Source organism: Geotrypetes seraphini, chromosome 4, assembly GCF_902459505.1.
Source record: "Geotrypetes seraphini chromosome 4, aGeoSer1.1, whole genome shotgun sequence".
NCBI classification, from domain to species: domain Eukaryota; kingdom Metazoa; phylum Chordata; class Amphibia; order Gymnophiona; family Dermophiidae; genus Geotrypetes; species Geotrypetes seraphini.
This window is the reverse complement of record NC_047087.1, coordinates 9,185,727-9,201,265: the sequence shown is the minus strand read 5'-3', so window position 1 is coordinate 9,201,265 and position 15,539 is coordinate 9,185,727. Positions and strand designations below refer to the sequence as shown.

General features: G+C 44.6%; 1 protein-coding gene across 5 annotated transcripts in view; it reads right to left on the bottom strand.

Moving 5' to 3' along the window:
- Window positions 1–15,539, bottom strand: part of CBFA2T3 (CBFA2/RUNX1 partner transcriptional co-repressor 3) — a 178,020-nt gene that overhangs the window by 53,762 nt on the left and 108,719 nt on the right. For all 5 annotated transcript variants that reach the window (XM_033940939.1, XM_033940940.1, XM_033940938.1 and 2 more), the window contains one exon: window positions 6,769–6,912. In XM_033940939.1, the coding sequence (XP_033796830.1) occupies window positions 6,769–6,889 (121 nt within the window). In that variant the 5' untranslated portion in view covers window positions 6,890–6,912. The remainder of the gene's footprint in view (window positions 1–6,768; window positions 6,913–15,539) is intronic.

The following is a 15,539-nucleotide window of genomic DNA, read 5'->3' as shown; positions in this document are numbered from 1 at the left end:
TGGAAGGCAAGGGATGGAAGACAAGGGATGGAAGACAAGGGATGGAAGGCAAGGGATGGAAGGCAAGGGATGGAAGACAAGGGATGGAAGACAAGGGATGGAAGACAAGGGATGGAAGGCAAGGGATGGAAGACAAGGGATGGAAGGCAAGGGATGGAAGACAAGGGATGGAAGACAAGGGATGGAAGACAAGGGATGGAAGACAAGGGATGGAAGACAAGGGATGGAAGGCAAAGGATGGAATACAAGGGATGGAAGGCAAGGGATGGAAGACAAGGGATGGAGGGCAAGGGATGGAAGGCAAGGGATTGGTTACATCTGTGAAGAGGTTATAGATCAAACATGTCTTTGAACAAAAATGTCTTTCGGTTAGATTTGAATCGATCAAGAGCTAACTCTTCCCGAAGATGAGTCCATTGAGTTCCATAATTGGGGGGGAATGACTGAGAAGATTGGTTGGTTTGGGGATCGAAGTGTTCTGGTAGGAGTCTATTTATGAATTCTTTCATGTGAGAAGTTTTAGGATTCTTTTTATCAAGCCACGCTAGCGGTTTAACATGCGTAATAGCGTGCGTTAAACCGCCGGCCGCGCTAGCCACTAACGCCTGCCTTGAGCAGGCGGTAGTTTTTTGGTCAGTGCGGGGGTTAGTGCATGATTAAAAGTCACGCGCGCTAACCCCGCTAGCGTGGCTTGATAAAAGGAGCCCTTAGTCTTAAAAGTTAGTTGTAATATTTGGTAAGTTATTCTGTAAGAGATTGGTGGGGTTTGTACCCCAAGATATTTTATTGAAAAAAATATGAATAAACAAACAAAAAAAATACAATAACATATTTGAACATTATTAAAAACAGTACGATAAAATATTACGATAAATAATACAAAATATGGAAGCACAGTGCATATGAAGATTGGTGTATCCCACGAGAACTACAAAATTAACTCTGTTATGATGGAGAAAGGTCCCAAAATGTAGATAAAAGGGACCAATATTTGTGAACTGTTCACCTTTTTCTGCTATTGTTATTTCACATCTCTGGTGAAAAAGAATTGAATTCCACCATAGACTAGTATTAAGAAGATGGAAATAATTAACTTCTGAGCTATTGTAATTAAGATATCAAATAATGTCCTGCTCTTGGCAGAAACACTAACGTCTGGAGAATGTGATTTGAAAATAACGATCGATAAAGATATCTGGGACGAAGTATCAAATATCTTTTGTACAATTGTCCAAATTTCTTTCCAAAAGGAATTGATAAGAGAACAGTCATACATCATGTGCATAAGTGAACCAGGACATTTTATGCGGTTCCAACATACATTAGACGACATCTGAGAGTTTATGCAGAGTCCATACTAGCTCATGATATAGAAAAAACAAGGATTGAATAGAATTAGCTGACGTAAGAGGCCTCATTGTTCTAGTCCCAAAAAGGAGCCAACTGGACTCATCAAGAGATTGGTAACAAGTGTGCCTACAGCAGCAGGGGTGTAACACGATCAAATTTTGTGTCTTTCTTAGGAGTTTGATTGCTATATTTTGAATTATTTGTAATCTTCTTAGTTCTTTTTGTGTAATTCTTTTGTAAAGGGGTGTGTATCAAGATATTCAGGGATTACATTACATTAGATTAGCGATTTCTATTCCGCCATTACCTTGCAGTTCAAGTAACAAAAGAGTTAAAGAAGGTGGGTTACAAAGGAGGATCTCTGGTCATTTCTAGAGAAGGTAAAGAGTAGATCAGGTAGTATCGGGGAGATGGGAAGAGGAAGGTATTTGTGGTGTTAAGACTTTTTCAGGGATTTCTTGAAGAGATGATGATTCTAGGAGGTTCGCCAGACAGCGAATCATTCGTAATCTTTGGAAGCAACTTTGTACGACTGAACTGACCTGGTGATGATAGATTAATTCACCACCCAGGAAAAGGATCTAGGCTTCATTGATGATGAAATGTTGAAACCCTCTTCTCAGTGTACAGCGGTAACTAAGAAAGCAAATTCAATTAGTATCCTAGGAATTATTAGGAAAAAAATGAAGAACAAAAATTTGCTCCATGGTGTGACCATACCTCGAATACTGTGGCTAGGGCTCTTCAGCTTGGAGAAGAGATGACTGTGGAGAGATATGATAGAGGTCTATCAAATACTGAGTGGAGTGGAATGGGAAGGCATGAATTGCTTATTTACTCTTTCCAAAAATACTAGAACTAAGGGGCATGCAATGAAGCTACTAAGTTGTAAATTTAAAACAAACCGGAGAACGTGTAATTAAACTCTTGAATTCGTTGTCAGAGAATGTGGTGAAAGCAGTTAGCTTAGCAGGGTTTAAAAAGGGGTTGGATAATTTCATAAAAGTTCATATGGACTTGGGAAGATTCATTCCCTGCTCTTTACTCCCAGAAGAGGTAACATCACCCAAGACTACTTGGCTAATGGTTTTTAATTGACCTGTCCCTAGAGCCTTGTCTAAACCGTCTTATTACCCATCTATGTCGAACGATGTTCCATCCATCTGGGCAGCGCTGGAGTGGAGGGAGAATCATGTTTGCTGTGAAAATGGCAACAACATTGAATTTATACTGCGCAGAAGAAAGACCCGGCAATCTACTTCTGTATTCAGCCGCGAAGATGATTTTCATCAAGTCACTAGGGCTCGAATACGAGTCGATAGCACCTAACATACATCTTCCAGCCACAAATTCTACAGCTGAATTATGCTTTGGCAGAAAAAGTGCTTTCTTAAATTTGTTTGAAATCAGCTCCTGTTTAGTTTCAGGGCAATGCCTGTTTGGTACAGGCTTCAGAATGGCATCTGGGGCACATCACCTGCACCTTTATTTCCTGTAAAAGCTTTGGCTAGGCCTCAGCTCGTCAGTTTACAGTGTCAGACCAAATTACCTAAACCGCACATCTGAAGAACAGAGAAAAAAGGACCAATGGTTAATTATAGAGCTCTAGACTGCCGTGTGTCCTGTGAAAGGCGGCATGCTGCTGCCCGCTGCCAGGTCCTGGCCGCGTAGGCACCACAGCAGACGCTGCCTGTTAAACCTCTCGGCTGGAAAATAAATAGACAGAGCAGCTGAAGGGATGGCACCATGCCAGGAGAGCAGCAGCTGGTCTGATGATATTTACTGGGATGCAGCTTGAAAGGAAGAGCCTCGGTCCGTTCAGATCTGAGAGCAGGAGAAGGGAAACACACACAGACACAAAGCAAGGCACACACATGTCCTTCAGTGTATACACTGCCACGTACATAACATACACTGACACACACGCATGCACACATACACACAGCCAGGCACAAATGCATATACTATCATTTGCATACACAATACCCACACATGTGCATCACTGTGTGAAAAACAATACACACACAGATAAAGAGAAACGCACAGACATAAACACACACGCATACAGAGACAGCCAAGCACACACACCATGCATCAGTGTGTACACTGCCTTGTTCACCCAAAACACACACACAGAATCATGGTTGTCCTCAAGATCAGTTTTAATAACATGAAACCCATCAGCTTAGAGGTGACCACAATCCCATTCCAATTAGGGAACATCTGGAAACAGTTGGCACAGCTGGGAGCCCAGCACACAGGAATGATGGAACCAGTCTGTGCCCTGAGAAAGAGGAGCTGTCTGTCTGCCTGTTTACTCCCTCAAAGAAATGTAGCAAGTTCGTCAAACATGATCTGCCTTTGCTAAAACCGTGCTGACAGGTCCTCATCAGCCCGTGTCCGTCAAGGTGATCAATGATGCGGTCCTTTATCAGCGACTCCACCATCTTTCCCGGTACCGAGGTCAGACTCACCGGTCTGTAGTTTCCCGGATCACCCCTCAAACCTTTCTTGAAGATCAGCGTAACATTCACCACCTTCCAGTCTTCCGGAATCTTTGATTGACAGATTGGCTGTTAGTTGAAGCAGTTTAGCTATGGTCCCTTTCAGTTCCTTGATGACCCTCGGATGGATGCCATCCGGTCCCGGGGATTTATCGCTCTTATGCCTATCAATCTGCCTACACACCTCCTCTAGACTGACCGTCAATCCTGTCAGCTTTCCATCTTCGTTTCCAGCATATAGCCTGATGGGTTCCAGTATGCTGTGTACATCTTCTTCGGTAAACACAGATGGAAAAAATGTGTTCAGTTTGTCAGCGATTGCTTTGTCCTCCTTTAGCGCTCCCTTTATTCCATGGTCATCCAACAGTCCCACCGCTTCCTTCGTGGGTCATTTCCCCTTAATATATCGAAAGAACGGCTTGAAGTTCTTCACCTCTTTGGCTATTTTTTCCTCGTAGTCTCTTTTGGCCCCTTTTACCACCTTATGGCATCTGCGTTGATATTGTTTGTGCTTGTTCCAGTTTTCATCCGTTTTTGACCTTTTCCATTCCTTAAACGAAGTTTTCTTGTCTCTGATCGCTTCCTTCACCTCTACAGTGAGCCATGCCGGTTCTTTGTGTTTTTTTCCTCTTTGATCCCTTGTTGATACGCGGTATGTATAGATTTTGTGCCTCGGTGACTGTGGCCTTAAAAAGGGACCAAGCTTGCTCTAGCGTTTTTATAGTGCTTATCCTCTTCTTAATCTTTATCCCTACCATGAGTCTCATCCCTTCGTAATTCCTTTTTCAGAAGTTCAGTGCTGTGGCTGTCATTTTGGACCGATGTTTCTCCCCTGCCTCCAGATCGAAGTGGATCATGTTGTGATTGCTGTTTCCCAGCATCCCTTCTACTTCTACAGCTTGTGCCGGTCCTCGCGGGCCATTTAGAATTAAATCCAGAATTGCATTTCCTCTCGTATTTTCCTTGACAAGTTGTTCCAGGAAGCAATCACCTACAGCATCCAGGAACTAGGTCTCCCTAGCGCAGCTGGAGGTGCCTAGATTCCAGTCTATCCCCGGATAGTTGAAGTCACCCATGATAACTGCGTTGCCTCCCTTGCAATTGCGTTTAATCTCGTCTGTCATTTCTCCATCAATTTCTTTGGACTGCCCTGAGGGTCGGTAGTAGATGCCAATCTTCGTTTCCAGAAGGAGGGGGTGCTGGGGTGCCACCGCCCTGGGTGCCTCCCACACTCATTCGCAAACACATGTGACAGACCCACACACATGACAGGATATGTACTGCCCCATACACATATCCATAAATACCGTGCGACAAGTTTACACAAAGTTCCTCACATCTATTCACAAGTCAAAGGGCACACATGATAGTACATGAATTTCCTTACACATGTAACAAGTGTATATAAGCACATGTGACAGGTACTCATGCAGGGAACAGGTTCTTCTGCTCACAGATCAGTTCTCACCAGTTACTGCAATGTCTTATGTGATATGAGCAGATACAGACATTTGGACTCGACGCTGTTATCTGCCCGTGGTCTGTGTTGTAACTGTTTCTCTTGTACTACTCGAGTATGTATTTACTTGTAGAAAGACGTCACCCAGTCTTGCTTTCACATGAAACAATAGGTCTACGTAGCTCATATGGGTTACGATATGTCTGGGAAAAACTCAGCCATGTCCTCTTTTTACAGGACTGCCCGGTTGTCCAGATTTTTTTTTATGGGGTAGTCTGCCAGGGTTTAGCTAGCCCGCATGCCCACCCAATTTGGCAGGGCCAACTTACACCCTACCAAACTGAGTGGGGAGTCAATTGGCTCTCCTGATGCCCCCTCCTACCTCCTCAGGGTGCCAACTGAATCTCCGGGCAACCGGCAGTGGCAGCAAGGTGAGCCTTCTGCTGTTGGCCTGCCCCAGAAGCCTTCTCTCTGCAGCGTCCTGTCTACGTGAGAACAGGAAGTTGCTGCAGAGAGGTGGCTTTGGGACAGGCTGACGGCAGAAGGCTCACCTCGTTGCCACTGCCGGCTGCCCGAAAACTGAATTTCAGCAGCTGGGGAGGAGATAGGTGGGGGAGTCAGGAGAGCCATACCTGATTCCGGGGTGGGAGCTAGAAAGAGATGTTGTGCTACCGGATCCTGCTGCAGAAGGGGTTGGCTGGAGAGAGAGAGAGAGACAGAGAAGCACCTGTAGAGGAGTTGGAAGGAGAGACAGACAGACAGAGAAACACTTGCAGGAGGGGGGTGGGGTTGGAAGGAGAGAGAGAGAGAGAGAAGTACCCATGGCTAGGGGGTAGAGAGAGATGCTACCAAGGGGGAAGATTTTGGGGATTAGAGGGTGAAGAGGGAGAGAGAGGCAGATGCTGGAATAGGGAGAGATTGAGAAAGATGGTGGATCCAAGGAGGGGGAGAGAGAAGCAGTACCATGGGGAGGGGACAGGGGGGAAAAGAGAGAGATATTGGTCCTGGGGTAGGGATACAAGAGAAAGGGGGGAAATGGCAGAGAAGCTGAATGGGGTGGAATATGGGGGCAGGGATAGAAGAATGGCCTTGGAGGCAAGGGAAGGATGGAGAGATAGGGATGAAGCTGGAACTGTTAGCGATGAGGTGCAGTGGAGGGTAGATGAGGGCTAAAAGGATGGGAAGTGTGACTAAGGGAATGGGTGAAAGGTAGAGGCGGTGGGCCAGGGCAGAGGCAGGGCATGGTGGGAGGCGTGGTGTGGTATGGGTGAGGCAGGGAGCGGGGTCCTCTTTTTTGTCTTCACAAATATAGTAACCCTATCCCTGCTTCTCCCAGTCTTGCAAAGATCTGTTTCCCCAGGTTTGTTCTGATGTATTGGAGGACATTTCTCATTCTCTGTGCCCTTGCTCCATGAGCCCCTGTGCAGTTTCAGGAAGTGTTTTGAAGTCACTCACCTGTGTTTGGTGTGAAGGAAGGGTTGCGGCTCGCTCCTTGGATGACGGCAGGTGGTGGAGGTGGCATGTTGGGTGGTGTCAATCGGGTTTGAGTTTTCACATCAGCTGGTGAGTCGGGCATTGTTGCTGTTTTCTCTTTCGTATCTGTAGGAGGTGAGAGGAGAAACATAAGGCTCGGGATTCATCAAGACAGTCGGGTAGGGCTAGTAGCTTGGTGCTTCAGCTAATTGGACTAGATAGGAAACAGTCCTGAGATAGTGAAACAGCACCCCCCACTGGCAGGACTGTAGATGGCAGACTCCTGCTCAGCTTTGAGTGAACAGTGGCACCCAGGCTGGCCATATTGACTGTGGCATAAGGACCCTGGTTGTCTTTTTGTACAATGACCTATGTATGAGTTCATGGCAGGCCACAGAAACAGAATCTGATATAAGACAAGAAACCATTACATCCAACCAGTCTGTCCAAATTCATTCCTGGTGCAATGCTGTAGTCTTGGCTAGTTTCGGTCCTTCCTCTGTCTTCTGTGCAACCAAGAATGCTCTAGGCCTACCTCATCCCTTTGTGACTTTTCTTGCCAGTTTTCCTCCATCACATTCACTAGAACAGTGATTCCCAACCCTGTCCTGGAGGAACACCAGGCCAATCGGGTTTTCAGGCTAGCCCTAATGAATATGCATGAGAGAGATTTGCATATGATGGAAGTGATAGGCTTGCAAATTTGCTTCATGCATATTCATTAGGGCTAGCCTGAAAACCCAATTGGCCTGGTGTTCCTCCAGGACAGGGTTAGGAACCACTGCACTAGAAGATCCCTGTTTATGTATGTAACTTTAGGAGTCACCTTATCTCCCTGTACCTCAGTCATGGACTCTCTGTGTAACCCTAGGGGGATATCATTGAATCTTCCTAATTAGGTTGTAGCTTTATTCTCCCTAATTTCTGTAATTTAGGACAGTGGTTCCCAACCCTGTCCTGGAGGACCACCAGGCCAATCAGGTTTTCAGGCTAGCCCTAATGAAGCTGCAGGAGAGAGATTTGCATATAATGGAAGTGACATGCATGCAAATCTGCTCCATGCATATTCATTAGGGCTATCCCGAAAACCCGATTGGCCTGGTGGTCCTCCAGGACAGGGTTGGGAACCACTGATTTAGGATTCTGGGTCACCGGTCGATGGGCATGTGTACATGATTCTCAGGATGTCAACATCCATTTGTAAGGACAGGTGTTTTGAAAAAAGGACTCAGAAGCAGTCATGCTTTTTACATGCATTATAATTATAAAACATATGGAAATGCATTTCACACCGTTTGTATTCACTATAACATTTTGTGGACTGACTCCAAGCTCAGGCGGTTCTTCTTGGCAGGTGACGCCCCGGCTGTGAGATGGAGTTTTCACTTGTCTCAATCGCTCACCCTCTAGAGCCTTAATAAAATTGCACCGCTGTAAACATAAATCTGCAATTTCTCAAAGCAGCCAATATCAAAATTAAGTTACAGATTTAAATTTGTTGAACTCCTACATCCCTGAGAGAAATTAGGAACAATTCCCTGCATGTACTGAGACTGTATCCTCCTGCCCAGCGATGAAGCCAACAGCAAACCCAGGTCTCACCTTATCAGACAAACTCTGCATGCTTGGTCTGACCCTCTCTTAACTACAAATCTAGAGGTGCAGTGGACTAGAATCAGAGCAGGCTTCATATCAGAGAAGGAAGGAGGAAGCCCAAGGGAGATAGAAACATAGAAATAGACGGCAGATAAGGGCCACAGCCCATCTAGTCTGCCCACCCCAATGACCCTCTCCTACCTTTCTCTGTGAATAGATCCCACGTGTCTATCCCATTTGGCCTTACAATCAGGCACGCTGCTGGCCTCAATAACCTGAAGTGGAAGACTATTCCAGCGATCAACCACCCTTTCAGTGAAAAAGAATTTCCTGGTGTCCCCGTGCAGTTTCCCACCCCTGATTTTCCACAGATGCCCCCTTGTTGCTGCGGGACCCTTGAAAAAGAAGATATCTTCTTCCACCTCGATGCGGCCCGTGAGATACTTGAATGTCTCGATCATGTCACCCCTCTCTCTGCGTTCCTCGAGTGAGTACAGCTGCAACTTATCCAGCCGTTCCTCGTACGGGAGATCCTTGAGTCCCGAGACCATCCGGGTGGCCATTCTCTGGACCGACTCCAGTCTCAGCACATCCTTACGGTAATGCGGCCTCTAGAATTGCACACAGTATTCCAGTTGGGGCCTCACCATGGATCTATACAATGGCATAATGACTTCAGGCTTACGGATGACGAAACTCCTGCGTATGCAACCTATGATTTGCCTTGCCTTGGATGAAGCTTGCTCCACTTGATTGGCAGTCTTCATGTTCTCACTGACGATCACCCTTAAGTCTCGTTCTGCTTCAGTTCTTGTTAGGATCTCGCCATTAAGGGTGTAAGTCTTGCATGGATTTTGGCTGCCCAGGTGCATGACTTTGCATTTTTTGGCATTGAAGCTGAGTTGTCAGGACCTAGACCAGCGCTCCAGTAGGAGTAGGTCGTGCATCATGTTGTCGGACATTGAATTTATGTCTGTTGTGCTTTTGCCCACTACATTGCTTAGTTTGGCGTCATCGGCGAATAATGTTATTTTACCTCGCAGCCCTTCTGCCAAGTCTCTTATAAAGATGTTGAATAGGATCGGGCCCAGGACCGAGCCCTACGGCACTCCACTGATTACCTCCGTCATTTCGGAGGGGGTGCCGTTCACCACTACCCTCTGAAGCCTACCTCCAAGCCAGCAAGAAGCCAGGAGGAGAATCAGTAGGATCAATAGGCAACTGAGTTATAAAAGGGGCTCTCATAAGAACATAAGAATAGCCTTACTGGGTCAGACCAATGGTCCATCAAGCCCAGTAGCCTGTTCTCACAGTGGTCAATCCAAGTCATTAATACCTGGCCATAACCCAAGGAGTAGCTTACCCTATGTCTTTCTCAATAACAGACTATGGAATTTTCCTCCAGGAACTTGTCCAAACCTTTCTTAAAACCCAGCTACTCTCAGTGAAGACAAGGCCATAGCGGAGAGATTAAATGAATTCTTTGCTTCATCAAGGAAGATGTGGGGGAGTTACCAGTGCCAGAAATGGTATTCAATTCTGATGAATCAGAGAAACTCAAACAAATCTCTGTAACACTGGAAGGTGTAATAGGTGAGTTTGACAAATTGAGCAGTAGTAAATCACCTGGATCAGATGGTATATATTCTAGAGTGCTGGTAGAATTGAAAAATGAACTTGCAGAGCTATTGTTGGTAATTTGTAATTTTTCTCTAAAAATCCAGCATAGTACTGAAAGACTGGAGGGTGGTCGATGCTACACCAATTTTTTAAAAGGATTCCAGAGGTGATCTGGGAAACTATAGACTGGTGAGTCTGTCTTTGGTGCTGGACAAAATGGTAGAGACTATTATAAAAACAAAATGACAGAATATATACATAAGTATGGCTTAATGAGAGAAAGCCAACGTGGATTTAGTCAAGGGAAATCTTGCCTCACCAATCTCCTGCATTTCTTTGAAGGGCTGAGTTAACATGTGGATAAAGGTTGATAATGTACATTTGGATTTTCAAAAGGCATTTGACAAAATACCTCATAAAAGACATCTGAGGAAATCAGAAAGTCATGGGTTAGGAGGTAATGTGCTTATATGGACTGAGAACTGGTTGAAAGACAGAAAACAGAGGGTGGGTTTAAATGGCCAATATTCTCAATGGAGAAGGGTAAGCAGTGGGGTTCCCCAGGGGTCTGTGCTGGGACCGCTGCTTTTTAACATATTTATCAATGATCTAGAGATAGGAACAACTAGTGAGATAATTAAATTTACTGATGATACAAAGTTGTTCAAAGTTGTTAAATCATAAGAGAATTATGTAAAGTTCCAAGAGGACCTTGTGAGACTGGAAGACGGTGTCAAAATGGCAGATGACGTTTAATGTGAGGAAGTGCATGCCTGTGGGAAAGAGAAACCCGAACTATAGCTACGTGATGCTGGGTTCTGTGTTAGGAGTCACTGCCCAGGAAATGGATCTAGGTGTCATTGTTGAGAATACGTTGAAACCCTCAGCTCAATGTGTGGCGGCAGCTAAGAAAGCAAATAGGATGTTAGGAATGATCAGGAAAGGAATGGAAAACAAAGATGAAAATGTTAGAATGCCCTTGGATCCCTCTGTGGTACGGCTGTACCTCGAATACTGTGTGCAGTTCTGGTTGCCGTATCTCAAAAAAGATATAGCAGAATTAGAAAAGGTATAGAGAAAGGCGACAAAAATGATAAAAGGTTTGGGATGACTTGCCTATGAGGAAAGGCTAAAGTGGCTGGGGCTCTTCAGCTTGGAGTCTACGGCTCAGGGGTGATATGACAGAGGTCTATAAAATACTGAGTGGAGTGGAAAGGGTAGATGTTCACTCTTTCTAAAAATATTAGGACTAGGGGAGCATGCAATGAAGCTACCAAGTAGTAGATTTAAAACAAATCGGAGAAAATATATCTTCACTAAACTAAACTAAACCTTAGGTTTGTATACCGTGCCATCTCCACAAGCGTAGAGCTCGGCACGGTTTACAGGGTTAGGTTGAAAAGGAGCTACAATGAAGGGTTATAGGAAAGGAGCTAGTAAGATAAAGAGGGACAGGGAACCAAAAAGCGGGAAGTGTTGCAATGTGTAATTAAACTCTGGAATTTGTTGCCGGAGAATGTGGTGAAATCAGTTAGCTTAGCGGGGTTTAAAAAAAGGTTTGGCTAATTTCCTAAAAGGGAAGTCCATAGGCCATTCTTGAGATGGTTTGGAGAAATCCACTGCTTCTTCCTAGGATAAGCAGCATAAAATCTGTTTTGCACTTGGGATCTAGCTGGGTACTTGGGACCTGGGTTGGCCACTGGGCTTGATGGACTTTTGGTCTGTCCCAGTATGGCAATTCTTATGAGATATCCAGGCACTGATGATATTCAGTCAAATTGTACCTGCCCAGAGAGATACCCAGGTACCAGTGGTAAATATCAGCTGGATCCATCTAGCTTCCAGAAGTTCAGCACTGAATATCCAGCCCTAATTCTGTCCATTGTGGTCAGTGTTTCCACCGATGGCTGAATATCACCTGGAAAGCTATTAGACTTGATTTTTTTTCTCACAAACATTTTGATCTTCGCTTATGTCATCAATGAGACGTTGATAACGGGTTGAATGGTAGAGAAGTTCACACCAAACTTACAGTTAACATCACAAATTTTCTTAACCTACTTTAGAATCTATACAGAGCTAAACTTTTTTCTTTATAGCTTACCATGCAAAATAAAAATATATTTAAATTTTGGTAGCAACAAATAAGATCTCACTGACATACTTTGTGAAATCACAGAAAACCTGCAACTAAGCTAAGAGGGTGGTTTGAAAAGTTTGCCAAAAAAGCAAGTCTCCAACAAGTTTCCAGGTTTTTTTCATCCCGTCGGAAAAATAGGTTTTGTCAAACTCTGTAAAATACTCATTGACGGTGTCAATGACTTAATGGACTGTGGCACCATCTCATGGAAATTTACCCAACTTTTCAAATCAGCCTAGTACTCAGAGCCTACAGAGGAAGCCATTCTCTCTCCCAGTAAAACTCTTAAAGATCCCACATGCCAGCAGAATCTCTCTCCTCCGTCACACAGAGAGCCGAAATCAGCCCTCGGCAATTGCAGAATAAAGGACCACAAATTAGAAGTGGAAATGCCGAGAAACCACAGTCTCTGAGCAGTCTAAGAGAGGAGAGAGAAAAATACAACACACATTTCCTCCTGTACCAAGCAAAAGGCTGATATTTTAATCATTAAAAACGGAAGAACTGTAGAATCCTTTTGGTTTTACCACGATTGTGTAGGCAATTGATTTTTCTGATTGGGGTGGTCCTTTACAAACCCCCCCCCCCCTCTTCCCTTTTATTAAACTGTGGTTTCTACCGTGGTCCGGAGCACTAAATGCTCCAATGCTCAGAGAACTGCTATAAGCGTTGGAGCGTTTTGCGCCCCAGGCCAAGGTAGAAAACTCTACCACACCTTAGTTAAAGAGGGCCAAAGTCGTTTTCCTCTTTCTCCTTTCTTTCCCTACATTTTCTTTGAAATCAGTCGTTTCTGTTTCTTCCTTTCTTGCCTCTCTCCTCCTTTCATTCATTCTGTCTATTCTCTAGTCTTCAATCTCCCCCTTTTCACTTCTTCCTTATCTACTAACTTTTCATCTTCCACTTTCACTCCTCCCCAGCCGACCCAGTCCCTCCTCGGTCAATCATTTCTTCTGTTCTCGTCTCTGTCTTTCACACAAATTCTGGAACTCTATTTTCATCTCTCTGTACTCAGCCACCACCCCAACTCTCATGTCAAGTCTCGGAAAATAAATAAATACTCCTTCCTTTGCCTCTTGTCTCTTCTCCAGCCCAGCTCCATCTATCACTCATCCATCCAGCATCTCTGCTTCCTCCTTCTATCATCCCTTCCCAGATCCATCCCTTTCCTCTTACCCCTTCCCCAGTGCCTCCACATCCTTCACAGTTCACCCCACCCCAGCATTCCCCCTGCCACCTTTCTATGGCTTGTCTCAAATACTTCAGTAGATCTAAGGCATCCTTTCACATCCCCCCACCTAGGTGTCTTACTCTTTCTGTCATACAATTCCTGAATCCCTAATCAATCTCTCAGTCCCTGCCCCACCATTCCCAAGTTCCCATTTGGACATAAGATCCTTACCCTCCCATCCAGTCCTCTAAGCCCCTGTTTTCCTCCATTACCACATCCATACTTAATCTCAAACCCGAGAGACATTTTTTTCAGGAGGGGATAACATGTCACCTCTAAGGATTGTCCCCTGGCTCCTACCTTCTTTCTCATACACCCAGACTTATCCCCTATTTCTCAATCCCTCATGCTCCATAACCCAATGCCTGTCTTCTCTCCCTTTGCCCTTGCAACACAACTCACCCCACTACCCCTTCTAAAATCCATTCTTTCCACCCAGTGATCAAAGTTAGTAGGAGACGAAATAGGTAGAGGGGATACTTAGCCCTGCATGAACCCTTAAGCAAAATAAGCAGGTACTTAAGGACACCAGTGGAAGCTTTTTTCCCCTATTATGCTCTTAGCTCGTTCACTGCAGTCTGCCACACCCATTATCCAACATGAATTTCAGTGACATAGTAACATAGTAGATGACGGCAGATAAAGACCCGAATGGTCCGTCCAGTCTGCCCAACATGATTCAATTTAAATTATTATTATTTTTTTTTTTTCTTCTTAGCTATTTCTGGGCGAGAATCCAAAGCTTTACCCGGTACTGTGCTTGGGTTCCAACTGCCGAAATCTCTGTTAAGACTTACTCCAGCCCATCTACACCCTCCCAGCCATTGAAGCCCTCCCCTGCCCATCCTCCTCCAAACGGCCATACACAGACGCAGACCGTACAAGTCTGCCCAGTAACTGGCCTAGTTCAATCTTTAATATTATTTTCTGATTCTAAATCTTCTGTGTTCATCCCACGCTTCTTTGAACTCAGTCACAGTTTTACTCTCCACCACCTCTCTCGGGAGCGCATTCCAGGCATCCACCACCCTCTCCGTAAAGTAGAATTTCCTAACATTGCCCCTGAATCTACCACCCCTCAACCTCAAATTATGTCCTCTGGTTTTACCATTTTCCTTTCTCTGGAAAAGATTTTGTTCTAAACATTATAAACATATATGATGTTTTGTTTCATACAATAATGATATATCTCAGCACTTATTGAGGATTAATGTATTTTCAGTAAAGCTAAGGGGCATCAGTTGGTTTTAATCTGGCTATGAGGTTCCTCATAAGAACATAAGAATGTTAGACCAATGGTCCATCTAGCCAGTATCCTGTCAAAAAATTCAAATGGTAGCAACATTCCATGCTACCGATCCCAGGGCCAGCAGTGGCTTTCCCAATGTCGGTCTCAATAGCAGACTATGGACATTTCCTCCAGGAATTTGTCCAAACCTTTTTTAAAACCACCTACATTAACACTCTTACCACATCCTCTGGCAACGCATTTCCTCCTATTGGTTTTAAAAGTATTCCCCTGTAACTTCATCGAGTGTCCCCTAGTCTTTGTCATTTTTGACGGAGTGAAAAATGGATCCATTTGTACCCATTCTACTCCACTCCGGATTTTGTAGACTTCAATCCTATCACTCCTCAGCCGTCTCTTTTCCGAGCTGAAGAGCCCTAACTTCTTTAGTCTTTCCTCATACAAGAGAAGTTATGTTCCCTTTATTATCTTGGTGGCTCTTCTTTGAACCTTTTCTAATTCTGCTATACCTTTTTTGAGATAGGGAAACCAGAACTGAATGCAGAGATAAAGAGGCATTATAACATTCTTAGTCTAATAATGCCTAGCATCTTGTTTGCTTCTTTGGCTACTGCCATACATTGGGCAGAAGTTTTAAGCATATTGTCTATGATGACACCTGGATCTTTCTCTTGGGCGCTGACCCCTAAGGTGGACCCTAGTATCTGGGAACTATGATTTGCACTATTCTTCCCAATGTGCATCACTTGTCACTTTGCATTTGTCCTCATTAAATTTCATCTGCAAATTTCAGAGGAAAGTGTGGTGCAGTGGTTAGAGTTCAAACCCCACACTGGGTTGTGGGTTCAAATCCTAGTGACCCTGGGCAAGTCACTTAATCCCCCAGTGTCCCAGGTACCTTAGATGGGACAGATACCTGA